This window comes from Denticeps clupeoides, chromosome 4, assembly GCF_900700375.1.
Source record: "Denticeps clupeoides chromosome 4, fDenClu1.1, whole genome shotgun sequence".
In the NCBI taxonomy this organism is placed as follows: Eukaryota; Metazoa; Chordata; class Actinopteri; order Clupeiformes; family Denticipitidae; genus Denticeps; species Denticeps clupeoides.
Genome location: NC_041710.1, coordinates 18,399,980 through 18,427,732, shown reverse-complemented (window position 1 = coordinate 18,427,732; position 27,753 = coordinate 18,399,980). Strand labels below are relative to the sequence as shown.

Sequence of the window (27,753 nt, the reverse complement as noted above, 5' to 3'; positions counted from 1 at the left end):
AGATGAAGACTTTAAATCGACATTTCGCGCAAGGGCTGTACATGAGACGTCAGGTGGATTTTTTTTGTGCATCGCCCCTTGGCTGCTCCATCGTGGGGATCTCGGCATCTGAGAAGTGATGTCATACCCACCGCTCTTCACAGGAAGTGCTCTTGTGCGCGTGGGCGGTAGGGGGTAGCCTACATTACATTTGGCGTGTTGTCGCGGACGCGCTGACCGCATCAGTCGGTTACAACACTTTAAAATAATAAATATACAATTTATGCACGACGTCGTATGCATATATATATATATATATATTTACACACGCACACACTGCGTGAACCAGAGCGCGCCCGGGGCGGCGCGTCCGCTCGGTGCCTTCTGCGCGCCGCCGCCAGGGGTCGCCGCGGAGCCTCGCCGCACTACGCGAGGCGCGGACGCGGAGAAGGGATGGTACCAGTGGCGAGGAGGAGAGAGCACCGGCCCCGCTCCTGCCCAGCTCCCCGCGGACGCGCAGCGGATGTCGCCTGTGCGGAATGACCCTCTGAATTCCGGGGCCGAAGCGACGGGGGAGTCGAGAGCCGCGCCGTTCCCCTCCGGATCTCGTCCGGTAAGCGCAATGTCACCCCAGCCGCTCTTCCAGCTGCACAGCAGCGCCGAGGCGAAGGGCCAGAGGTTTCTTCTTCTTCTTCTTCTTTTTTTTTTGGTTTATTCGTTTGGTTCATTCGCGTCGGAAGCGGATCATTTCTACCCTCCGTTTACGTGCATCGTTTGTAGGGCAGCCGGCAGTACGTTGGCTCCGGATCGAAAATGGAATCCATCAAAGACCGATTCTCCATCCGAGGCGGGTGGGGGCAGGGGAGGGGAGGACGTATTACTTCCCTATTGACCCAAATTTCAAAGCTGTATTTATAAGATTAGAGCGGTGGGAGGCCGGCGTTGGCCGCTGACCGCCCGTCCTTTGTCTACTTCTGCACGAGAACATCATCATCATCATCATCAGCAGCAGCAGCAGCAGCAGCAGCACCATCATCACCCTCCTCCTCACCCTCATCCTCATCGTCAGGGTGTAGACGCGCACAGCTGGCCTCCACCGCATCCGACACAGCGGCTCGTTCTTCTTTTTACATTTATATATATATATATATATATAAAATGGTCGGATTTGCGTTTGCGGAGTTTGGTGAACGCGCGTCTCCCAGAAAAGATGCGGATCGGGCTTCATCCGCTTAATAAAACGCGTCCAGATTCTTCCCGCGTGGTTTGCTAAACAGATTTACATGCATCTTCACGATGTCGGCCACACTCTGTTAAATGCATCAAGATCAGGAGACCACACACATACATACACACATATTATTATCTAAAGCTCTCCTGTTTAATTGTTTTTTTAGGTCATGGTCTTTGGGCACTGGAACAGAGAACCATTTCTGTGCCGAGTAGGCAATATTGTAGTCGGCGTGTGAAATGTCATGTACACTCATACAGAGTAGAGCTGTATATATTGTCAGGGGGCTTTATGAAGGCTTCACCAAAACCATCCGGTTCTGAAGATTCTTGTTGATGTGATGCCATATGCCATATTTTTTGACAGTTTTACTGAAGATGAGTCATGCAAATTAAATCAGATGCTCATAGTTTGCTTCCATAATAGCAATATGTACAATACTGTTCTCTCAGAATGACACGCAAGGCTACAGGAAAAGCAATATTTGTTCCAAGGAGACTGATCACGTTATTAAAAAATTGTAATTAATGATCTGGGGGACAAGGAGGTACATCAGAGACAGACAAATGGTCCAATATACATCTCATTTTGAGTGGTATATAGTAAATATGTAACATTAGATCATAAATGACTTGATATGATATGAATAGACCCGAATCGAATCACACTCACAGACTTGTTAGTTGCATGTAAATGAGTGTTGTGTTGTGAAGTCGAGTGTATGTCAGGTTCTTGTTGGTGTTGGTGTGTGTGTTCCATGTGCTTTTGCTTGGTTCTGATATGCAGCAGGTGGCTGTTGCCTAATCGTCAGCTGATGCCAGGAGACTGATATTGTGCCCTGCCTCTGGCACCCCGCCGCTGATGCCAGATAATGGGTGCGAGCCATCAATCCCTACAGACTGTAGGGAAAAGTCGGAACCTTTCAGACCAGGGTGCTGTTATTACCATTCATTTTTCAATTAGTGCAAATACACCAAAATAACTGCATTAGGGCTGATCTCTGTGGTTTAGCAGCAACCAGGGCTTTCCGGTGTTCAGCTCTGCTCACCCTGCAAGAGGGTTTTTCATTATGAATGATTCTGGAGCGATTGGTCATAATCGATCATTACTTGCAAGGTTTTGTAATTTGGTCATAGTTTGCATTACCTATGTTATTACTGTTTATACTTTTGGGTACTGAATTCAATCAAGCTTTTATGCCGAAAGCTTAATTTACCCATCATTTTTAGCATCTGAACGATGGAATTTTTGTGACAGTTATTATTTCTTATTTAAACTATTGCAGGAGGTTTACATTAAATAAAATGTATTGGAATTTTATTTTCATAGTCATTTTGAATTTTACCAAAGGTGGCGATAGCTGTTGGTAAGTGGAGGAAGGGTAGAATTCAGTTATGGGTGCAGGTCAGCTGAAATAAAGCCTATATAAGCTTTTATTCCCATGTTGGTTTATTTCATCATCAAAACACAGAAAGCCCCGTTCTTTGTTCAGCGTTCAGCCAAACGCCCTGGTCACATTCATTCACGTCTGTGTGTGAGCTGATGAAATTTTGCTCCGCACACACTCTCCCTCACGGAGCCACAGGAAGCGGTTTTCACTTGATCACATCCGACTGCTAGTGTAGCCGTGAAGGAGCTGATGGTGAGGCGCAGAGGTCTGTCCTTACCTGGCTGCCTGGATTCTTCAGAGACAAGCTGTGCTCACTGAGCATTTGCACTCATGATTATGAGAACCACTGACACATGAAATATAAAATACGCCAGACAGCAGGCCTCTCGTCTTCTATTTATAGATTACTGGAGTGTATGCATTTGTAGTCTTTTTCTTCAGCAGTGCCGGGCAGTAATATCGACACATCTGCTTATTTGTACATATCTACATCTGCCCACACATTCATCGATATTGTCAGAAAAGTGGGCTGATTAATTGTATAATTGTATATTGAGCATGTGTTTGATAGAATTAAAGAATTAAATGATCCTGATTCATTTTTTTGCAATGAATTATGCTAATAATACTCAGCATTGAATCAGGGAAAATTTCTTAGATATTATGAGTTCTGAGCATTTGAACATTTATTTATTTAGTGACTTTAGTGAAATCCAGAAATCTGCAGATTTTTTACTAATATCCATAAAATTAAGAAATTCAATTAAGATGAGTAATTTCTGGACAAAACCCTGATTTATTTTTTTTTATTTAGTTTAAATTAAAAGGTTTTGGTTTAAATCAAAACCTTAAATGAACAATCTGACAGACACGCCGTTGGCAGTTAACCCAGTTATGTTGTGTATCTTGCATCACAACCAGTTTTTGAGGCATTGATTTAAAAAAAAAATTTAATGTTGGAATCTGGAATAATATAGTTCTGAAACCTCAAATGGTGATATAAAATCTGAAGGCATGTAATGTTACCTTGCAGACCTGTAACGTTTTAATATTCACAATTATGATCAGGCAAGTGAGGATTTTCATAAAATAAAAAGGAATGATACTAAGATATTGATAGTCATCTGGATGATTATCACTGTTTAACTATTCTCTGGGAGAGAAGTTATTTTCTATAATTATATGTAACTGACTGTGGCTAGATGCTGTTGGATATTCCAGGACCTGATTTATGTTTCCAGTTCATCTTGCAGAAATGCCTTAGTACTGTCACGACACCAAGGAAGGGGAGGACCCAGGCTCAGGTGCTTAAACATAAAACAGTTTATTGTAATGAAAGTGAAGTGATTGTCATTGTGAAACACAGCACAGCACATGGTGCACACAACAAAATGTGTCCTCTGCATTTAACCATCACCCCTGGTGAGCAGTGGGCACTCATGACAGGCGCCCGGGGAGCAATGGGGGGGTTGGGCGGTGCTTTGCTCAGTGGCACTTCAGTGGCACCATTGCGGTTCTGGATTCAGAATGGCAAACTTCCGAATATGGGTTTACTACCTTACCTGCTAGGCCACCACCGCCCCAATGAATGAGGGACAATGAATGACAAATAATCATACAGGGCTATACTTGGAAGTGGAGATGGGGAATGGAAAGGTTACACTCACTCTGTATTTCACAGCCACTGATTGTGCATGTTGTCCCTCTTAAAAAGATGAGAGAGGTCTGTTATTTTCATCATAGGTACACTTAGACTGTAAGAGACCGAATTAAAACAATTGTATGGCTTTTAAAGAATTTATTTGTATAATGGTGAAGAAAATTTGTATTTAGAACATACAAACAAGCAAGAATTCTGGCCCTCATTAGTAACACACTACATTGTCATGGATTAAAATCCTGCAGCACTTGAAAGGTCCCCCTTAATAAGCCAGCACATATCCAGGCCAGAGACCATCAGGAAGATCCAGTGGAGGATTGGAAAAATCTCATGTGGTCAGATGAGAACTCGTGTTTGGAGGGGGAAGAATGCTGAGTTGCATCGCAAGAACACCACACCCACTGTGAAGCATGGGGGAGGAAACATTATGCTTTGGAGCTTCTTTTCTGCAAAGGGGACAGGTCAACTGATCCGTATTAAGGAAAAGATGAATGGATTCATGTATCATGAGATTTTGGGCAAAAACCTCCTTCCATCCGTGAGAGCGTTGAAGATGGAACATGGCTGGATCTTCCAGCATGACAATGATCCCAAACACCTCACCCGGGCTACATAAAAAGCATAACAAGGTTCTGGAGGGGCCAGGCCAGTCTCCAGACCTCAACATAATAGAGAATCTGTGCCCAGCAACAGCCCCAAAACATCACAGTTCTTGAGAGGATCTGCATGGAAGAATGGGCCAAAATACCAACTACAGTGTCAGCAAACCTGGTGAAGACTTCTGTCTTTGCCAAACAAAGTTACATTACATTGAATGGAGGTGAACTTTTGAAATTGAATACAATGTTATATCCTGAATATTTTTACATTCTGGCTCTCACAGTTGAACTGTGCCTATGATGAAAATTACAGACTTCTCTCATCTTTCTAAGTGGGACAACTTGCACAAGTGGGGGCTGCCAAATGCTTTTTTGCTCCACTGTATTAGTATATGTTAATGCACCGCATGTAATATTGACATTAACTAGGACAAGTCTGCTTTGTTCTCCTTGACTCCATTCCAGCATCATTTCCACCATGTGCTTGAGATGGTCATCTGACCTGAAGACGAAGCTTCAGCTATTCAGCAGACTGCATGCTCTCTGGTAGATCTAGTTCTCTGAAGAGTTGCAGTCTGTGATGATGAAATCCAGCTCAACAGCATTAGTATGCTATTACCATACTTCTCGGTGAAAGTGTTTTATTGTCAGACATGCCCAAAATAAAACATTTTAAAAGTGGAATGAAACCCATATCTGCATAATGTTCTATTTGAATTGATATTTGGAAGATTTCAGCAGTTTTCTCAGTGAGTGTGTTAAGCACTCAAAGGACAGACGTCAGAGCTGTTCACTACACCAATATGCTGACCCAGTTTCCATTTTATATATGTGTGTGTATTATAAAACAACAATACTGTAGCACACACACTGTTTGTGTCAGTTTTATTAGCGAGTTGAAACGTACAGAGAGAACTGAAACCTCACAACCAGGAAAACCTCCGGTTCATCCCCCTTCACCCGGGGAAGCCGACCCCCAAAAGACAGTCGTGCTTCCTGAAACACGTAACAATACTATATAAAACACCAGTGCCTCTTTGCCGTTTCCTTTTAATTAGTCTACTTAAGTGCGGTGGGGCAAAATAATCCACACTGGCCTAGTCTCTGTGGCATTTGGAGTGTACAGCATCATCATCACCTCTTCTTCCTCCTCCCCGCGCACATCACCGCGGTGAGTAATAATCCTCCTGCCGGCCTAGATTGATGGAGGATGGCATGCGACAGTTTCAGTTCTGTACGAGGCAAGGTTCAACTGTGCACGCCACTGGGAGGGGTCGCTCACATCTTTAAGTGTTTTAGTAAGATGTCTGACTGCGAGACAAACCAGCGCCGACAAACCAGCTTTTCTGTTAATACACATGAATTAGTTTGCAAATTTACACAAGGGCACTAGCAGTGCACTCTAGCAGTGGCATCTTACATCCCCACATCTTATCATTGATGTGAGTATTCTGCATCTGACATTTACATTTACAGCATTTATCAGACGCCCTTATCCAGAGCAACTTACAATCAGTGATTACAGGGACAGTCTGAGAAATACGTGCTGAACCTTTCTATTGTCATTGGCAATGTCATTGGCAAAATGCATTTTAAACTTAGTTCTGTGTACGTAACTTCTAAGTTGTTGCAATCACTGTGCACAAATGTGATAGAGTGCTTCATATGAGTCACTTGCGGCACGATTTACTACAGAACACAGCAACTGTAATTACACTCCCCCAACATGTTAGCAAGCCAGAAGATTGTATGCAAACAGAGAGAATACCTTACTTGAAACACGTCATTATACAGAAAACGTGTCAACGCCTTCTGTAATTAAAATAATTGGAAAAAGTGAGACTTTGCTCATGGGTGCTGTGCTCCAGATCTGGATGCCTCAAAATGTAGGCAAGCTGATGCTCCAGAGATCCTGCCTTTCCTTGGATTTATCCTGTGTAGTCGGAGTTGTCCCGCTGCTGTGCTATTAGCTGACCAGCAGGCGTCCTCTCTTGCATCGCTCGGCGGCCAATTACCGAAAGCAAGGCATCAGTGAGCTTGCTGCAATGTCCCAAAATAGTTAGACAATCAGCCCATGTAGACCAGTGAACTTCTCTCTCTTGGTATACAGCGGTCTTAAACAGCCTGCATTTCTTTTGCAAAATTATTCAGAGCATGAGTGCAACTGCGACTGTGGAGGGTCTTTTTGTCAAGAAATTTCTTACTCAGTTGCACCAAACTAAAACTTCAGACAGAAAGTTGAAAATTACATGCCACGTAAGGCAGGAAGGATGCAAATGTGCAACTCTCAAACACTTGGATTTAATAACTTAAACAGCATACAGTGACCATCACACAAACACTAGGCATGAAACATGGGTAAATGGACAAATGACCAAAAAAGATGGGACACAGCAAGGATATATTTATAGTACTCATAATATATGAACACAATCAGGAGCACAAGACAAGGTAAGCATATATATATATACACTATATATATGCTATATATAGGTATATACACTATATATATGCTATATATAGGTCTATATATATATACACACACACACACACACACACACACACACACAGTATACTGTACAGGCCAAAAGTTTGGATACAACAAAAATAACTGAAAACATGTTTTATATTCTAGTTTCTTCAAAATATCCACCCTTTGCTCTGATTACTGCTTTGCACACTCTTGGCATTCTCTCAATGAGCTTCAAGAGGTCGTCACCTGAAATGGTTTTTCAACAGTCTTGAAGGAGTTCCCAGAGGTGTTTAGCACTTGTTGGCCCCTTTGCCTTCAATCTGCGGTCCAGCTCACCTCAAACCATCTCGATTTGGTTCAGGTCCGGTGACTGTGGAGGCCAGGCCTCCACTTTTTGTTAAGTACATAACTCCACATGTGTTCATTCATAGTTTTGGTTCCTTCAGTGAGAATCTACCAATGTAAATGGTCATGAAAATAAAGAAAACACATTGAATGAGAAGGTGTATCCAAACTTTTGACCTGTACTGTATAAGGTTTTTATTTGGCTACTTTACTAGTATGATTAGATTTAGGCTCATTACACATTTATGTTAGATATTTTTGCATTATACAATTTATGAGGACATAATTATTACCCTTTGTCCTCATATTTGTATGTGTTTGTTTTCAATTGCGTGCATGAGTTTAACTGTACAATGACAGAAAGCAGAAAAAATTGAGGTGTTGGTGGCCTCTGAACAAACAGAAAAATCTTTAACATAATCACGGAGGCTCCTCATTGAAAGCCTTAACAAGCAGAGAAGCCCATTTGATTACAGTAAGCCTCAGATAATTGGTCTTTATCATCTCTTTATCATCAATGTTCTGCTCGTCTGTCCTTTGAGAACAGTATTCCTGGAGCTCCTTAATTGCTTTCACTCTGGTCTGCACAGTAAAAATGTGTCAATATTTCAGAGTAAACCTATTTTATCCTAGATAGAGTATTTACAACTCTATGAGAAGTAAACCAACTCTAACAGCAGAGTTAAACATCAGTGTAAAGTTCTGCAGGCAAGATTGAGCTCTACACAGTGTGGATTAGTTCCAGTTTGCACGTGCATGCGGTCTCAGAGCTCAGACGCACATGGAATTTTCTCCGGAGAGGTGCCACAGTCAGGGAGGTCATGGTAGTATTACATGCGAGGCAGTAGATCTGGAATGATGGCTGGACATGGCGAGGCAGAAAGACGTATATGCACGACGTCACGAAACAGTGGTTTAATACATGGTGAACAGGACAGGGGAGACATCAAGTAACAATGACCCGACCGCAAACAAACACGAACCGGGCAGTTTTATACAATCAGACATAGGTGAAAACAATCAGGTAACATAATAGCACAGCACGAGCATGAAACTCCGGTCCGAATCCCGGACCCGGAGTAGCCCCTTCATGATCAGATCATGACAGTAAAAATAACATTTCCATGCTAATAACACCAGATAAATAGTGTGTAACGCGTTATTCCCAGCATGCATTGGGCAGAAAATGGGGTATACTGAGGGGCCTCGGGTAGGAATGCTAGTTTAAGTGAGTGTTATCTGCGCTGCGTGCATCTTGTAAGTGGCTGTGAGGTGTAAATAAAATTAGACTGACCTGTCCTCCTGACACCAAATGCTACAAGTGTATTATAGTTTCACTGATGTCAAGTGAGGACATGTTGGCAGGATATACCCATTGGTGTAATGACATTGCTGAGTAGCTACATACTACACAATATAGGTCTGATCACAGGCATTTAGTAATATGGCATCAGATGATGAATATATAAAAAACAACAATACAGAGAAATAAAAATGGCATATAATTACACATTAGATTGTTATTATTAAGCTAAATTTGGAGTAAAAAATAAGTGTAATCATATTACTCATTAATTACTTATTAAAATTTTGAGTGGGACCAAATGTTTTCTGAAACATTTGAAAATCAACTTTTAAGTGTAAAACTGACAGTATTTTACTGTGTACTTTGTTTGAGTTTGTCACTATACTTTTACCATCTATTTCTAATACCATGTGGTTGGTAGGTGTGATATATACTGTATTCAACTGATCATATTTATGTAGGTGTTTCATATCATATATTGATTTTGCTGCACATCAGGCTTCCTCTTCTAAAATGTGTAGTATTTTTCTTTTGGGTCATGGTGACCTTCCACAGAAAAGCTCTTTTCCTGGGATTACATCATGTGCTAATAGTGTTTTATCATTAGCACTGTTTTATTGAAAGTTTTCCAGAAAAGTGTTTCTTGCCATATGCTGTATATGGTACTTCTGCAACATCTGCTGTGCTTTGGAGTGGTCAGGTCTCCGGGGTAAGGCAGTATTTGTTGAGGTGAATCCTTGGCTTTTCCAGAAGAAAGAACATATTCTCTGGGTTTTCTCTGATGGGAATGTGCTGTTGTCAAAAACATATGGCTGGTGTCTTAATGGGATGTAGCTGGGATGAAATCAGAAACTAAGGACAGATGTCCCCACTGCGTCTCTGAGCAGCTAACAGGTTGTTGGGAAATTATTAAATAAGTGAAAGACTTGGTCACGGAGTGCAGTGTGTAATTGACACAGTTCATTAGTGGGAAGAAGCCATAATTTAGTTACGTTGGCGGAACTTCGCACACCCACTGTCAATTTAATTAGTTTATTGACTTAAGGTCCATTTGCTAGTGCCATTATTATGCATATGACATGGTCAGGGTGTATCCACCATAAAGTGAGCTCAGGTTGTTGTGGCAACTGTTTGCACTGCCATGGGGCATCGCAGGTAATCCACAGGGAGGCGCACGCAGTAATAAACATCACCCAATCTTGCTTTGTCTCAGAGCCAGAATGTGATGGTGAAAAAAACCGTAGACTCGCCCCGCAGAGCTGCTCAGTCACAGTCATTGCATAAGCCTAAGCTGCGCTGAATAGATAGGGTGTAAAAGACATGCTCCTAGCATGATCAAAGTCTGACAGATTTTTAATGCTTTCTCAAAACATGTTTGGATGCCTGAAAGTGCTCAAATTATAAACTCCAGGACATTTTTTTATCATGCTATATACATGTGTATTTTTTGTTCAGATTTTCATGTTTGTTATGGTCAGAGTTGACAAAAGAAATCATTACTTTGGATTTCGGGTGTTTGTAATAACGGTCACTTGAGTCATAATATGAAGCACCATGGAAACAGAAGCACTGTGGTATATGTGCATGTTCTCAGAGATAAGGTCACAAAAGCTTTTTGTGGCAGTAATGCAGTCCTGATTGCACCCTGTAGACACCTTATCTCACAGACTTGTTGTCATGCTGTTGTGATGGCATCATATCTTGAAAGAGATCAGCTAATTGATGAGATTTTTGGAGGAGTTGTGCATGGACCAAGCCGGGTAAAAAATAAAAACATCATAAGGTTCTCTTAAATGTCCCTGATTTACTCCCCTCAGCCATGAAGTCAAAAAGCGTTTCAACAGAGGGGAACAGTTCATCTAAAGCATCAATTATATATATAAAAAATAGATTTGAGTGATGAATAATTAGGAATGAATTAGTATGAATGAATATTAATGATTATTAAGAAGATTCATGGAGTGTTTTTGACAAGGTGTAGACAGGACTACATGACATTGCATATACATGAAGAGATCACAAATTTACACAAATTCACAATTTTACAGAAAGTGTATAGAATTACAATCACTGCATTTTTAACCATGGACAAATGTTGTGGACATCTTCCTAGCTGTAGTATTTATCATAACTGGTGTGTACGGCCTGTTTTCATGCTTTTTTTGTAATAATTCCATTTATTTTTCTGCGCAACACAAAATATAAATTCTAATGTCATTGCAACGATGAAACATTACGCATGTTGTTGCAATTCGGTTTTAGGGTTGAGTTGCTATGGTAACAGCATCTCCAGACAAATTTAAGCTAGACTGTACAAGGGACGAGCTGCCTTGTTAGCTAGCTTATTTCCCGTTGATTGATAATGATGAGCCCTTGTGTATAAGTCGATCATTTCTTGCCTCATTTCATCCTCGATTTGGCACTTTTTTTTTCAACTATAGGAGCAATAAAAACAGAATGTTCCAGAGCATCCCACAGTTCCTCAAAGACATATTTATGAGTTATTTTGATGCAGTTGTCTTTTTTGTGTAAGTACAGTGTAATGCTGTAAGGCTTAATTAACATGGATGCATTCAGTCTACCATTCTGACAATAACGTCAGGTGTGAGTGATCCACAGAAGTCAAAGTTGACAGTGTGGTTCCCTTTAATGAAACTACAAGGGACCCATCTGTGCATAGAAGAAAATTGAGAACAGTGTGATCAGTGTGGATATTCATAAATATGCTGTGGACCACCGCAGAGCTGTTACATTTGCAGACATTTTAGCTCAATCACAGATTTGCCAAAAAAAAAAAAAAAAAAGAAACCAGCACATTTGTAACGGTGCCCTTGTTCGGAATTATTGGGATGACCGTTGACATCAAGAAGCAAATAATATCAATCAGGGGCAGCTGCATGGCTAAGATTAAGAGGAAATAGCGTCATCCGTCTTAATTCTGTCACCATGTACCAACAGCTGGTGCTGTTATTAGTTAAGCTGCCACACAGTGGTTCGTCCTAAATGATCTCACTTAACTGGTCTGACCAATTTGACCTAGAAAAGACCAGGGCCCCACCCCCCCGTCCTCTCATTCTACATGACAGAGACATCAGACACTTTTCTCTCAAATGAACATCCCGTAGCTAGGGCCGTGTGTCCTTCAACCTCCCTATTCCCCAGGGTGTATTCCATTGCTTTTAAACCCCCTCCTAAATTATCTTAAATGAAAAAACACTCTTGTCCCTGGCAGGAAGCGAGTGCCGTAGCGCCGGAGCCTCCGGTCGCGTGCTGAATATTCCTCATGTGAGCAGCCATTTTCTCCTCTCTCCAGCTCACAGGGAACCGTCTGAGAGGACAACATTTGGTGGGCTGGAGCTGGAGGGAGGGAGGGGGAGAAAGAGGAAAAAAATTATAAAGAGGAAACGGGATGACAGTCTGTTGCATCTGGGAGTCCCAGAGCGTTTTACTCAGAGTTCATTACATAAATCGCAGGGAGTAAAATTTAAGATCTCTGCACTGGAAGTGAACGCAGAGCGAGAGGAGATGACAATGCATCACGCAAGTGCACCGTGCTTGAGACTCAGAAACCACTAGAGAGACTGAGAGAAGTAGGTCAGAAGAGAGAGAGTGAGGAGAGTCAGTCACGGACAGAGCGAGCACACCGCTCTGAAAAATGGCAAAGATGGTAATACCAGTCCGCCACATCCTCAGACTGTTTGACCATTAGGCTCAGACTGTTAATGATGTCCCTGCACCATATGCGGAGCAAAGCACGTCCCCACATACTACTCCCAGGGCGCCTGTCATGGCTGCCAACTGATCACCAAGGGTGATAGTTAAATGCAGAGGACACATTTCATTGGGTCACCGTGTGCTGTGTTTCACAATGAAACACTTTCACTTTCACACTTGACCAGCTTGAAATGCCCATCTGTGTCTGCTGCTTTAAGGAAAAAATTCCAACTCACTATTCAGTCTGATGTGAATACAGCCATACAGTCCAAGTCAGGGAGGACACGTTCAGGTTTTAAGACTCATTCAGCTCTTTCCAGTTGAAAATGGTGACACCATAAAGAAGTCTAGCCAATTGATGCACAGTAGGAAGCTGACTGATAGTTTACAAATCCTGTCCTAGGTGACAGGGACTCTGTGAGTACACTGGGGCCATATGATTTTACTCACACACAGCCTATCCTGGTACATTTGGAGCAGGTTGCCCTGTGCCACCCTGGTCCTTTCATGGCCAATTTAGAGTAAGCAACTGATGGGAAGATCATGCAAACCCTGCACACAGAGTCTACTTTGGAACTTCCAACATTGCAGGTGTGAGGCAACAGCACTACTACACCACTGTGGACCACATGTTAATTTAGCAAAAAATTGGCTACTCTTTTGGCTACTCTTGTTAGGGGTCACAAGCCTCCCCTTTTACCCAGGCTTGGGACTGGTTCCAAGAAATACACTGTCACATGCAGGATAAATTTTGCAAAAAGTGTATGTTTTAAATGAATTCATTAAAAACATGTTGAATATCTGTACGATTCGAATTATTTTTGGCATGGGTTCTGCTAAAAAAAAAATCTAATTATCAGACAACTGCCAAGGTCACGTCCGCGGGCTGATGGGAATAGAAAGCGCAGAGATGGGACATACTGGGAAACAATGGTTTATTAACAATACAAATCAAAACGGCATGAGGGCTGAAAACTGGAGAAACAAAAGGGCAAAACACGAACTAACCCGCAGGCATGTGCCGATTGCCAGGAACTGAAAACAACTGTACACACAAGTCGTATGATTCACATAAAATGTCGCATCCCCGAATGGCTGCTCAGACGTTCCTTATAACCACCCTGCTGTCATGCAGATTGTTGCCAGGTGCGTCTCCCGGTGCACCCATTCGTGACAGCAACTGAAACCAGCATCCAGTTTAAACAGTTTTTTTCATGATCATCTTAACCATCTGAAGGAATATATCTGTAGAATTTCTAGACAAGATAAAATAAGATCAGTATAGAATGGATACCAGCTGCTTTAACCTGTTTATTCAGTAGGGGAATTAATGTCTATGGGGTTAGTTGACTTTACACTCAATACAAGGAATAATGTTGTTTATTGAATCCCAAACATATTAAATTGAATCAAGATTGTACAGAACACACACAATAATAAAATATACCCCTAGCATAACTTTAAAGTTTGAAAACGATTGCAAAATCAATCAATTTCTTCCAGGCCTACACACATATTACTACTGCTTCTTCTTTATTGAATATATAACATTTATTGTTAATCTGATTTTGTTCCCACAGGAGTAATGCCAGTTCCAGAACAGTCCTCTGACACAGATACCACCAGAATGCTGAGCCCAGTCCTGAACGCGTCTAACGGGGATGGATCCGAGACTGAGACCACCTCAGCCATACTGGCATCCGTCAAAGAGCAGGTACAGTAGGTCTCTGCTGCACACATCTTCAGTGGAGGAGGGCCTAGCCTGTTATCTTACAATGGAATTTAGCAGCAATTACTCTCCGAGAGAGATTATCTTGATATGAACTTAGGCAATGCGTCGGCTCTTTAATTTGACTTGCAAGCCATCTAAATCATCCCCTTAAGCTAAACTGACAATTATTCCAAGCCATGTGATTCTGAAGCTCCTTAAGCCAAATATATACAGCGTGGCCCTTGAGAGCTGAGGAGCTGAGCTACTGTGGATGCATCTCAGCAGGGCCTCTGCAGTCCATTTGCTAATCACAGGCATTGATCACAGGCTGAGTGTGTCACATTGGATATTTCATGGTCCTAATTATCCTCAGGTAAAAGGTAGGAGGAAAAAACGACATAGACTTGACAGCTTCCACCTGGACCATGGCAACCAGCAATCCGAGGAAGAAAAAACTCTTATAATCACACAGCAATGGTATTTACCGGTGCTTCTTGCTAAAATTGGCCTATGGCCCTTTGCAGGGTCGATTCCAGGGCAAATGTGGATGAGAATAGGGCATGACAACCCACCCACCATCACACACATTCTCACGCTTAAACCTACACACTTCTTGACAGTGGTTTAGCACCCACCCTTGCTTTTTCCACTAGACCTAAAAAAAAGAAAGAGAGAGAGAGAGAGAGAGAGAGAGAGAGAAGCTCTCTGGGTTGGAAGTGTGCATCCCGAATCATGAAGTAGGCCACAGCCATGGGCTGCTGTGGGACAGGCTAATAACATTCCTATCAGGAGGGGTTGAGATATAAATAAAAAGCCTGACATCTTCCTTTATGACACCTTTCAGTACAGGACACAGCACGTTTACTGTCTCGTGGGGAGGGGGATTTGACCGTGAGCCACACCCTACTGTGCCACAGCAGCAAGAAAATCCCCTACAGAAATTTTCTGTTTGAAAAAATCATTGGTGTCTATTGGGTTCAGAACTGAATTTGATGAGCGCAGAAGATTCCATTTTTCTGTTGCCTTCAAAAGACAGCTTCATTTAGATTCTGGCGCTGCATTCTGTAATGCACATGATGTGGAATTGTACCCTGTTCGAACCCTGTCTGCCACTAGGTGGCAATCTTCCATGTCAATGTTCTCATTTTTTTTTTATGCGGGGTGTATGGGATTGGTCTTATTGGGTGGATTCTGCTGAGTGGTGCCATTGTCAAATACAAGTCAGTTTTCATTCATTTTGTTTAATTGATGTGATGTTAAGACATTTTTATTTTAGATTTTGTTTCAGTAATTATATGTGCAGTTTTTGTTGCATCTCATCAATTGTTATTGATGATTTTCTGATGAATCTTAATGATTCTTAAGCTGCACACTAAATTAGGAGAATTTTGGGAAATACTGCTCCTTTTAAAATCAAAACAAATATTAAACTTCAAAACATTGTATTATTGCATTAGCCTATAGTGTTATTATTACACCTGACATCTTTTGTACAAATGTCATTTATGGGTCCCATTTGGTTCCCATTTGAACCCAGCAAGAAAGTTAAAAGGACCTTTCCCTTCATGCTGCAGCACTAATTTTGCATGTATGTATTTATTGTCATGTGCTGTAAAACGCCTTGCTGTATTACTAGCATAGATTGCACTTGTGTATTGTGTATTGCCAGCCTCCCTCGTCCTAATGCTTGCTCATTAACTGTGCTGAGTAAAAAGTGCATATGGGAGTCTGCACTCCATGCTCTGTCAGTCTCACTGGTGTTCACAGGTCCCACAGCATGACAAGAGCACTTAATCAAAGATCATAACATAACGCCGGCCGTGCTTGCAAGGCCTCATTCCTACATCAATTTGCTGAAATCAGACAGTCATTTAACAAGCTGTGTATGATGCATATGAAACTAGCCCAGTCCATTAGTGGCCTACGTAACAGTGCACCAAATGTTAATGACTTGATTGCATGGCTAACGTTGGTGAGTTTTTTTTCTTTTCAATACGTACAGTCATTATTCTTTTAGATAGAGGACATTAAAAAACTCTTCACGTCTAGCTGTGAATTCATTGCCCTATCATAATGTACAGAACATAGTCTTTTAACATGTATGAAGCCAAAGCACTTGACCTCAAACCCAGGAACCAGTATATATCTTTTGATAATATAATTTAGCTCCACTATGTCCAAGATCGGACATGCACATTATTGAAACAATCATTTCTATGAATAATTTATGGTTTTTACAGAACAGAGGGTGATATATTGGCCTGGAAATGTATACTGATAGTATATCTGAGAGGATTACACACTTTGTGGTATGTTGCATAAACTTGATTAAATTCTTACCTAAAGCAACACAGTGCTGTGTTCAAGACTGTCTACAATATTTATGTCAGATTCTCTGAAATACTTGCAGTGTGAAGTGTTAATCTACCATTTAATCAATCTACTTGGCACAACATGAGAACAGAAGTGCCCCCAGTCTGGTTATTAATACAGTGTGAAGTACTTTTTTTTAGAATTCTCTCTCAATTCTCTTCTGCAGCCTTTAACCAGCATGTGCCCATTTGGACAATCTTTGAGCAATTTTTATATTTGGGTTTTAGATTTGCCCCATGATATCAATTTCCAATAAATGTGTTATAACTAGGGGTGTGTGCACACTGCACACACCCCTACCCATCCTTCAACTTTCCTTGCCACCACAGCAGCTATTTCAGTTAATACGATGTCCTGTAGTGCAGCACTATGCCTGTGACCTGCTTATATTGGTGACAACCCAGAAACTGTTAGCCCTAAGCCTTGTCCATGATGTCATTGATGTGAAATTATAATACAGCTAACATTTCAGTACGGCCAGCTAAACATAAGCAATAGCTCAATATGAACATATCTCAAGCAAGTCGGTCTTAATGTACATGTCAACTAATGGAATAAATGCTAATTAATGTTTTTCCATTAAGATAAAGCTTAAAGATACAGCCTAATGAAGCAGGGGTGCATTGGATTTGGGGGATATGGGGTTACACTGACCTCCCAGTTGTTCTAGTATGATTTTTAAAGACAAATAAATTTAAAGATGTCATGTATTCTTTATGATAATGTCATGAATGTTGTGTCCCTCCAATAAAAAAATGCACAGTTCAATGACATTCTACAAAGAAGATTATTTTGTCTCCTTGATGATCAGGCCAATGCCATCTAAAGTCCTACTGAAATAAACCTCATAAGCTTGGATGGGTTTAGAGTTTAGGATGGGTTAAGAGTTTTTCCCATCAGCTTTCATAACAAGTTAATTTTGAGTAAGAGTATTCCCATCTTCACACAGAAAAATTATTATCTATGGTACACAACAAGGACAAGTTATAAATGTCCTGGATACTGCAGTGGACAGTACTGGCATTTAAATCAGTTTCTGGTCAATTGTCGGTTAACCCTGAAAATGTAGACTTTAATGTCTTGAGAAGGCAGCTTGGGGCCCTAGAATTAACATACGCCAAGTGTGATTTGAGAAGTACTTCATGTGAGAAGGGCTTTTGCATAATGTGTCATCATGCATTGTATGATTTTTGAATATTTTGTGTCATTGCCTTATAGGTCAGTCATTTGAACGGGTGCTCCACACTATATGATAAGCAATATGACTATGATTTCTATTTTATTGATTTATATTGGCTCAAGGGAACATTTTGAAAAAGGAATGTTAATGCACCATAATTAGAGGTGTATGTCACTAGATGTCTGGCTCGGAGCCACTCTTGCCTTGCTAAGCCACACCCTCCTCCCCAGCTCCTTCTAACCCCCTGTCGTAGCCCCTTTGCCCACTTTTCAAGCATTTTTCAAAGCTGTGCAGTGGGTGGAGTCTGGGGAGGGTCAGGCCTGGGAGAGAGGGGTTATACTATATGCTTTTTGGACACACACACACACCTATTGTAAGCCAGTGGCCTGGAACACATCCCGTTGAAGGTGTGTCCAGTTAATTTTGAAAACTGAACCAATCTGTGGTTGAACACTGGTAGGACCCTGATCCATGGTGGAAAAATCACAGCTGCTTTGGTTAGTTCTGGCGAATCCATGTGCTATGCCCTATCACCCTATTACATGGTTCAGTGGCTATGGCTTCCCTGCATGGCGAGCTTTTTGCATTTGCAAATGTTTTGGTTGTTATGCCACGCCCCGTATGCAAAGTGTTTCGTGGTACCTTTGCTCATTCCCCTTAACCTCTTAAATAAATGGTCCTGGCAGTATACCAACACTGTTAAAAAAAAGAAGCATTTTTAAGTTATCTCATAATGCCACAACTTTCGCAACTTTTTTTTTTACAGTGCATTAACAGTTTATGACCAGTGTGTAATGCCCCAACATACCAAGGGTGACATTCTGAAATCCACTAGACTTTTTTTGAGCTGAGAAAAGAAAATTAAAACTAAAAACTAAATGTCAGTTTCTGTCCAGAGGGTACAATTAGATGTTTAGACCAGAGAACTGCAGTCAGTTCCTGAAGCGGCAAAATCTAATTTTCTGTCTCGCAGCCATTTATTTTCTCTGCTAATTGGTCTAATGGTCTGCTCGGTGCTACAGTGCAGCCGTGTATGCTACTGGGTGTATAATTTTCTCTTATCCCTGTTAATGTGCCAGAGCTGTGCAATTGTTTTTCCGCTTTACACAATTAGCAGATTTTGGCAGATAGCAGAACCCAGCGTTGTGCTGGCACTCAAAGAGCCTCACTTCCACTATTCCACGCTTTCAGATGTGCAGATATGTTCAATATCCACCCCAGATCATATCATTAAGTTCAGAAGGAGGTACAGCGAGGATTATTTATTTGCCCGTTTGTTAATTTCTTTGTGGCAAGATCTCAGTTTTTTTCATGGTTATAATGATGTCATCTGCTCGGTGGGGGCCAACGCTGTGATCTAGACATTTAGCTTCATGTGACTGCTGGAGTTGTGCACGCACTCCGCGTGCAACATTCACCCCCCCACTGCTGAGTCCCATGTGCATGTGTTGCCCAGCAGAGCTCTTCTACTGTGTCGCCGAGGCACAACAGCCACTTAGCATCCCTAGAGAGAGAGAGAGAGAGAGAGAGAGAGACAGAGCGAAAGAGAAGGAGAGGAAGAGCAGAAAGCAAGGAGCATTTCTACTCCATAACCACAGACCCTGAGCAGAAAAAAAAAAAAAACCTCACCGCTTCCCCCCGCCACTCGCCAAGCCTTTCAATGAGCCCGCCCCCTCCTCCCGTCCGGTGGGGGGCACAGATGGTGTGGGAGAGAGGTGCAGGCGGGAAAGAGAGGAGTAGGCAGAGGTTGGAGGGTGGAGGGATTTGGCAGCCCTTGTCTGGTGGGAGGGACCTTTTGTGATGCAATCTTGCATAAATAATGCCGAAGGGGCTCTAAATTCTCTGTTGCCATGGTGACCTTTGTGCCTGACTGAACTCCTATTCTTCCCGGCTGGGAGGCAGTCACCACCGGGCTCGCAGTTTCTCTAATGACTTTTTCCTATTAAGACGCGATGGATGCGTGCGCTGCTGATGGGTGACGGTATGTGCAGGAGTCTGGAGCGCTTTTACGCCCGCGTGGTCCCTGGAGCATGGTCCACGTCCAGGTAAAGGGTTCACATTTCCTCTCACAGCACAACAGGTGCTCTCCGACTTTTTTTTCTCTCTCATTCTCAAATGGGAAGAAAGAGGCAGCAAGGACTTGGGGGGAGGAGGAGGAGGAGAGCTGAACTCACGCCGGACTGTGTCTCTTCTCAGAAATCAAACTTAGAATCGATGGATTAGCTCTCGTGTTTTCAGAGCGCTGTGGGATCTGGTTGGTTGTGGTTATGTTACAGAGGTGAGGTGAATTCTTTTTTTTAAAAGATTACAATCCCTCGTGGTGTTACTGGACCAGTATATTGTTTCACCAGTTCAGACGTTTTCCATCTGTCTGCGTGCCAACCGTTGAAATCACTGTGCCACAGACTTATACTTTGCGAAACACCCCAGTGTGTTGCCAGATTTGTTTTCAGTGTTCGAGCTCCCTTGCGGTGTGTGTGGCGCTTTCTTCGGCACATTGAATGGGCAGCTATGTTAGCCTTCATCTGGGCTCCTGCCCAGAAATAGCAGGTGATGCATTCTGCTCTGGTCCTTTTGCTTTTTCCGCTACGGGTAGAGTCTTTGACCTTGTGGCTAAGTGAACTCATTTCAGCCTTGTCACAAAGGGAGAGGGAGCTTTACATCGACTGCTGTTGCCCGCAGCCAGTGTGCTCTCGCAGCCCCTCACCAATGGACGCTCGGGGTGATTACTTTTATAAAAGCGCGAGCCAGGGACGTCGCTCCCCTGGTTAAACCAGTCCGCAGGCAGTGCGACATCGGAGAGGCTTGCTGGTTTTGAGGGCATGTTTTACTGCTGTAGCAAAATTGTAGTTGTGCTGAATGAAAGTGGTTTGTGCATAATTAAGAGAATGTAGGGACGTGTTATTTAAAGACATTAAATTACTGCTACATTTTAGGAAAGAGATGTGCTGTAAATCAAAATGACAGGCATTCTGGACAGTGGGACTGAAAGCTGGCATTTGCAACCCTGTATAGAAATGTGGGCTCGTGAACACTCGCACCAGTGCACTGCGCCCCAACAGGCTCAACGACCCTGAATTTGCCTCCTTGTGATTCCTCCCAGGAGCTGCAGTTTGAGCGTCTGACGCGGGAGCTGGAAGCCGAGCGGCAGATTGTGGCCTCCCAGCTGGAGCGATGCAAGCTGGGCTCTGAAACAGGCAGCATGAGCAGCATCAGGTGGGTGCCGACGTCCTCGTGTCATCAACAGGCCTCCTGTTTTTAATGCTTTCAGATGCCCTCCTTTAGTGTACCAATCTTTGCCTCACAGTGATCCTTACCCATCTTTTTTTTTTCAATTTCTGTTTCTTGTGACTTTAGCTAAAGTAGATGTACCAGAATATTACTTCATTGGTAACATAAAAGCACGTTGTAAGTCGCTCTAGATAAGGGCATCTGCCAAATGCCTCAAATGTAAATGTAGCTGTAAATTGCTGAAATCATAAACTATAGGTTTAATTTTACAGATGTCCATAATCAGTATTCAGTATATATTATGCTTAGCAATATTACAGATATTTAGGCAACATCTAATTTCTTTGAGGTAACTAACATACAGTGTAATGCGTATGGATGCCAAACAAAAATTTTATCCAGTTTGCATGAACAGAAACCCCTTTGTACTTGAGTTTGGAAGACTAGTAGAGACGAGCACTTCAGTTTTCTTGTTTTAAACACATTTTTTGTTAACAAATTTTCTTTCACACGTGGCTGCCTTCAAATGTGTGCGCATAGCATTTGGATTGTGACCAGATTATCTTTCCCTTGTGAGTTTATTGTAGGAGATGACAATGCTTTCATTTCGCAACATGTTAAATAATTCAGACTAAGGCAGCTAGCATTTGTAAAACTAATTACTTGTTTTGTTCAAAGAAATATCTCATCTTCTTTTAAAGCAAAGATTGGGATTTTAACCTGCAAATACTGTTGTCAATTAACCACTTGACTTTTTTAATCTCCCAAATCCTGTAAAAAGAATCATCGTGCATTGTAGTCATATTTCAACAAATGGCTTAACTTGAGGAGGGGAATTATGTTGGCTTTTGTCTGTGGCATGATAAAGACCAGTTTGGGGGAATTGCTCTTTTTTTGAAAGCTATCGGCTCTACAGTACGGTCACGTTTAGAGGTGACTCATGAAAAGTGGGTGTTAAAAGTCAGGTTTACTACCGGTAACCAACCTAAACTAGCACCCTACTCAGTTGTAAACATCAAACAATTTTTATACCTGGCAAACCCCATTGAATTTTGGTGAGGGAGGGGTTCATTATCCTTAAAATGTCCAATGGCAGACCGCCCAAAAAGCCAAAGAGGCTGACCATCTGCACACCCCAGGGTCCATGAACGTGGAAGCATCTTCAGATATTCCACAGATTACACATGGGGCTTCCCAGCCGATATAATGATCTACTCAGTAAACAGCCAGGCTTGTAATTGTGCTCCATCATGCCCAGTGTGTTTATGGAACTCTGGTCGATTGAAGTGCTCACTCTGTTCTTTTTCAAAGTCAGTTTTGTAATCACCAGCCAGCTTTTGGCTGATCCCCATCCGCGCTCGCGCCCCCTCTGGGTGTTGCGGAGCTTAACCAACTCTGTGGCCCCAGGCAATTATTCCTGCATTCCCAACCTTCGTAGGGGTTAACAAGCTCTCGGGTGCAGGCGGCCCAGCCTTATCAACACATTCAGCACTTTAATTCATTGCCATCTCCTGCATTGATTCTGTGTGTCTGAAATATGGAGGCGGAATCAGGGGCCATTTCTCACATTGCCCTTATTAAGCCAGTTTTCCATTTTTGACTAGTTTGAGCTGTTATTACTGGTGTCATCAGAAGGAGCTTATGTTTCTGGAGTGATTAGCCAGATATTTTTAATATGCTATCAAACTGAAAAATAAAAGTAAAATTAAGTGAAAGGGGGAGTTTAGACCACTTATCTGATGTATTGCCATTTTCTGTAATAGACAGGTAGATTGGCCCAAATATAAAATAACACCTCCTCAATACAAAATGCTGTATGTGGCACCATCTTCTGGTATTGTGTTTCTTTTATCTGGCTCGTCAATGTGAGATGACACCACTTTTTCAAATGTTTTGAGGAAACCAAATCCATCAGCATTCTTTAAATAGTCTTTGAAATGCTAAATGGCTATAATAAAGTAACTGTTCAGTGTGTGTTATTTTGGACACCTTCACCTTGTCTGTAGGCCATGCTCCATATTGCCCCCAACATCTGTTACTGTATAACGCCACCTCCGACGTGCGGCACAGACTGTAAAGACTCTCTCTGCTGAGCCTCTTCCTGTTGTGTAGGGTTGTCTTGCTAAACGCTGACTGCCGAGCACAGCGAGGGAGAATTAAGCCAAAGCTGTCTGGCTGTTTCTCTGCCAGATTAGCCCCGCGGTCTCCCAGGGACCCATATTGTTCCACAAATTACAGTTTGCTTTTGAATACACCATGGCATGTGATGGTATTTGTGAGGGTGCACATTGAATGGCTTTCACTTAGATTGTTATTAATATTTGTGCACGCACAGCAGAATTACATGTAAATAAGGACTATTTGTCTTCCGTGATAACACAAACAAGGCATTTGGACATTTTAATAATTCACTTTCCTTAACTTGGAAGGCCTAGAACGCACCAAATTTTGTGCTAAAATCCAGAGATCTGACACTTACAGGAAGGACAAACAAAATAATTATTGGAATGAATGGCACATTCACTAAAGTATTGCCTGCATTAGCTGGACCATTACAATTATGGGAGAAAGTATCATTTCTCACTAGTAGGCAAACACACATGCACACACACAGCAAAAAACAAATCCTTTTGTTCCACTTAAATAAGCCAGGCCACACAGTTTCTAAATGACGCCGTCCAGAGCAATTTGTACGGTCCTTCTTATTGATCTGGAGGAGTGGCAAGGTTAAAGACTGGCAAACTTCAAGCCTGGGAATAGATGAGGGGCGCAATAAGCCCTTTAAAAGCCACCTCGTCTGCTCACATACCTTGAGGTGGCTGGCTCAGACAGACACGCACTGATTCCACAGGATATTAGGCTTATTACGGCTGTCTGGTGCACTGGCTGACTCATACGCACCGTCTCCCAGTACAGTAAGAGAGAGACAGAGCATATTGATTCTGCAGCCAATCTGTCAGGCTTAAAAGGAGATGAAAGCAGCCCATTCACCCTCTCCTCTGCAAATGGCCGAATGAATCTGGTTTAGCCAGTGTAAGGTTTAAGCTCTGTCCTGCTGCCAGGGATGGCCCCAGATACAGTCTGTAGATTCAGACTTCTGAAATCGTACTTATGGTCACAGAACTACTACCTCCTTCAGAATCATGGCAGGAATTGGAGACTTTTATAGTAAGTCTGTCACAGTATGAGGATGAAGGATCATGTATGCTGCTTTAGGAACATGGTTGGAGTGATATGATCTGAGAATAAATAGAATAAATTCTATACAACATTTCTAAAACAGGGAGCCAAATTAGCTGATGTATATTGAATATTGTAATTAAAACATTCCACATGGTAATAATATGAGTCATTCACTGACATAATACCAAGATTATTAATTAAGCGGTCTTTATAATATTGTATAGGCATGTTTTACCATATTCTAGTGATTAATTCATTTTATTTGATAGTGGATAGTCAGGCCATGCTGAGATGTTTTGAACTGCCGGTGGACCACTTGTCTAAAAGATAAGAAGAAAAAAAAGGTGTTCTCTAACCAGGCAATGATTACATTTGTAGTGGAACAGAAAAGTCTTCCATGCTCTTTGTATTCTGTTTGTGCCTTCTGGGAGCATGTATAATGGCACCCATTGAGACGCCACCAGCTCAGTTTTCCAGAAATCTCATTTTGGTGCTCGGTGCTGTTTTCTTTCCAGATGTTTGCTTGCATATTTGTGTAAATTGCTCAATTGCTCTTGTGTGTCTTATAAACATTTCTGTCCCCCCCGGTGGCCTGTAGCTTCCTCTATCAAGCACAGAACTCTTGTTCAGCCTCACGATTCAGCCCGAGGAATGGCTCCAGGCTATGCGCAGGCAGTGGTCAAAGTTGACACCCCTGGCCAGCTCTCGTTCCCATGCACCGCTGGCTGCCGCGCTCCAGAGTGGATGCATTGTTCACTTATGTGTGTGCTCATTGCTCACATCCCAGTGGTGGAATGACTTGCTGGGGGAAGAAAAATCTGTACATGCCCTAACCCAAGGATGACCTTGAACCAACGGATTTTCTGCAGCTGATGGTCCACACGTTCATTGTTTACATTGCTAAAGGAAAATGTGGCTTTTCAAGCGGCAGATGACACTCATGCGATGTGTTTTTCTTGCTTTGAGACTTAACGCTGCAGAAAATATCGTTTAAAAAGCTGACACCTGACAGGTTTGACAGCAGTGCTTGTGCTGCCTCCCTTCACCCTGGCTTCTGACAGTGAGGCCTGGGGGAGTCAGACGGGGGTCCTAAGCAAATGCTAATGCTAATGCTGCTACTGTGAAGCTCTTAACACGTCAGCCCGATTCAGCCTGCAGTTGCACGGAACTTGCCTTAATTAGCATATACATCTCGCGCGGTGGAGACCTCATTTGAATAAATAAACCGTCTTGTCATGCGTCCAGTGGCGTTGAGGCCTGTATCCTGTTCCTGCTCCTGTCTAGATATTGCAAATTGGTTATCAGGTCAGTCGCTCATGTTCCTGATTAAGGGCTGAGCTTTCGCTGTGTTCAAGCTCAGCCAAGATCTAGATCGGAATTCACGCCATGAGTCAGCACCCGTGCAGCCATTATGGTACTCCACTATTCATTTACTAAAGCGTTGTACTCTTGCAGCTGCGAGATGTAGCATAACCAGTGTAGTGATTAACTACTAGTGCCAAGAGGACGTGTTTCCGTCTTACGCTTTGCGAAAGCCTTTCGCTTCGCCATTTCCCCAACACGGTTTATGGAAACGCAGCCCCTTTCCCCGTTCTTTTTCTCTCTGCGTTCCCAGTATACAGTACCCTGATCATGATTCCGGACTGGCACCGATCCTTAGATGGGTGGCCCATCTCTTTTTACGCACGAGTGCTTTCAGTCGCCGGTCATTAGAGCCATTATGCGGATCCCTTTCACATGCAGACACGGACACCGGCCGTCGCACAGAGGTCCCTATAAAGATGCTGCGTTGTGAGCTAAGGGCAGGAAATAAACCGAACGTGTGATCCGCCAAAATGGCTGTGGCAGCTCAGAAATGGTGAGGGTCCACTTTAAATGTCATAGGTTCTAATTTGCCGGTTAACAACAGGGAAGCCACAGAAATGTATATCAATACAATACTAGCTAGCTACACTCCTGCACGCCCTCTCAGATGAGCAAATGAAATGAGACTGAAAATTCCCTCTTCACGGGGTCTCCGATCCCAATAAACTCTGTTCTCCTTTGTGTCCCCGTTTGGTGGAACAACTTGCCCTGCTCCATTCGACTAGCCGAGACTACTACCACCTTTAAGAAGCAGGTGAAAACCCTCTTATTCAAAAAGTATTTCAGACGAATCTAACATTTACACACGCACATGCACACACACTCACAAAATAACATTTCCGAGCGTGTTCTTTTTCTGACAAGTTAGGCCTTATCAGGGCTCTTAGTTTGTAAACTCAAAATCTATAGAAATCTAATGAGAATTGCTGGTGTCTTCCTCTGGTAAGTCGCTTTGGATAAAAGCGTCTGCAAAATAAAGTAAAGCAAAGTAAAGTAAAGGTTGAGTGAAATTCCTGCACATTTCCAGCCAGTCCTGCTCAGTCTTAAGTACCGATTCTGTTTTTCTTTTTTTTTTTAGTTTTCCCTCCATATTGACAGTCATCTCTGTTTTCCCCCCTTTTTTTGTGCGAGGGCTTCAGTGACCTCCAGCAGTGTTGTTCCTGCCTTCTCCACTCTTCCCTTTCACATGCATTTGATGGGGAACAAAGAGCGCTCTCCGCTTTGTTCTACCCCTTCACAGTACAAATTCACTTTCTCCCTTTCCCCTTTCTCTTCTCTTCTCTCTCCACCCCCCACCATTTTTACACAGATGTGCAGAACAAGCACACTCACAGGAACAGGCTACCATTTTAACACTTTATTTTGCACCTCAAGGGCATCTGAAGTAAGACACATATGTTTTGACGCCAACTTAACACCAACTATTTTGCAGCTGTCCCTTCCAGCATTAAAGAAATATTCATCCTCTGCCTAGTTGTCCCCTCGCCTTTCACAGATCCTCACAGCCAATCGGCAAACACCTTATTAACCAATGCTAGATAATGTGCGGCAGCCGTCTAACGTGTGCAGCTTGGCACATCTTGCATGCAGACGAGTGATGCAGTGAGGGCATGCGCCCAGAGAATGACAATGGGAGAATAATGGCCCCTGTGGCACATATGCTTTTCTCAAGGTCGACATTATATTCCTATGCGGCCTGAACACAGAGGCAAGACAAGAGCACGAAATAAAGCCGTAAACGTACAGCTAATTACAGTACGCGCGACACTGCACTTACAGCCGTGCTGATTTGAGGTATGAGTGTTTCGCTCCGGGTGTTACACTGTTGGCTCGTGATGTTACATCAGTACAGCAGCCAGGTGCCATTAAAGGGAGAATTGCAGCAGTTATACTACTTGCTGGATGAGAACAGCTCCGTGACTCCCTGTCGGGAGCGACTGAACAACAATGGTGGTGAGAGCCAAAGGAAGATGAGTATATGGAGTTTACATTACCGTTACAATTATGGGAAAC

At 42.6% G+C, this 27,753-nt stretch overlaps 1 protein-coding gene across 5 annotated transcripts in view; it reads left to right on the top strand.

Moving 5' to 3' along the window:
* The first annotated feature begins 341 nt into the window (after positions 1–341).
* ctnnd2b (catenin (cadherin-associated protein), delta 2b) overlaps positions 342–27,753 on the top strand; it is a 62,171-nt gene continuing 34,759 nt past the window's right edge. For 2 of the 5 annotated variants that reach the window (XM_028976980.1, XM_028976978.1), the window contains exons 1-3: positions 342–592; positions 14,278–14,411; positions 21,065–21,177. In XM_028976980.1, the coding sequence (XP_028832813.1) occupies positions 14,283–14,411; positions 21,065–21,177 (242 nt within the window). In that variant the 5' untranslated portion in view covers positions 342–592; positions 14,278–14,282. Of the gene's footprint in view, positions 593–3,723; positions 3,905–14,277; positions 14,412–19,861; positions 20,007–21,064; positions 21,178–27,753 lie in introns of those variants that run through there. The other 3 variants (XM_028976981.1, XM_028976979.1, XM_028976983.1) reach the window with 3 other exon arrangements.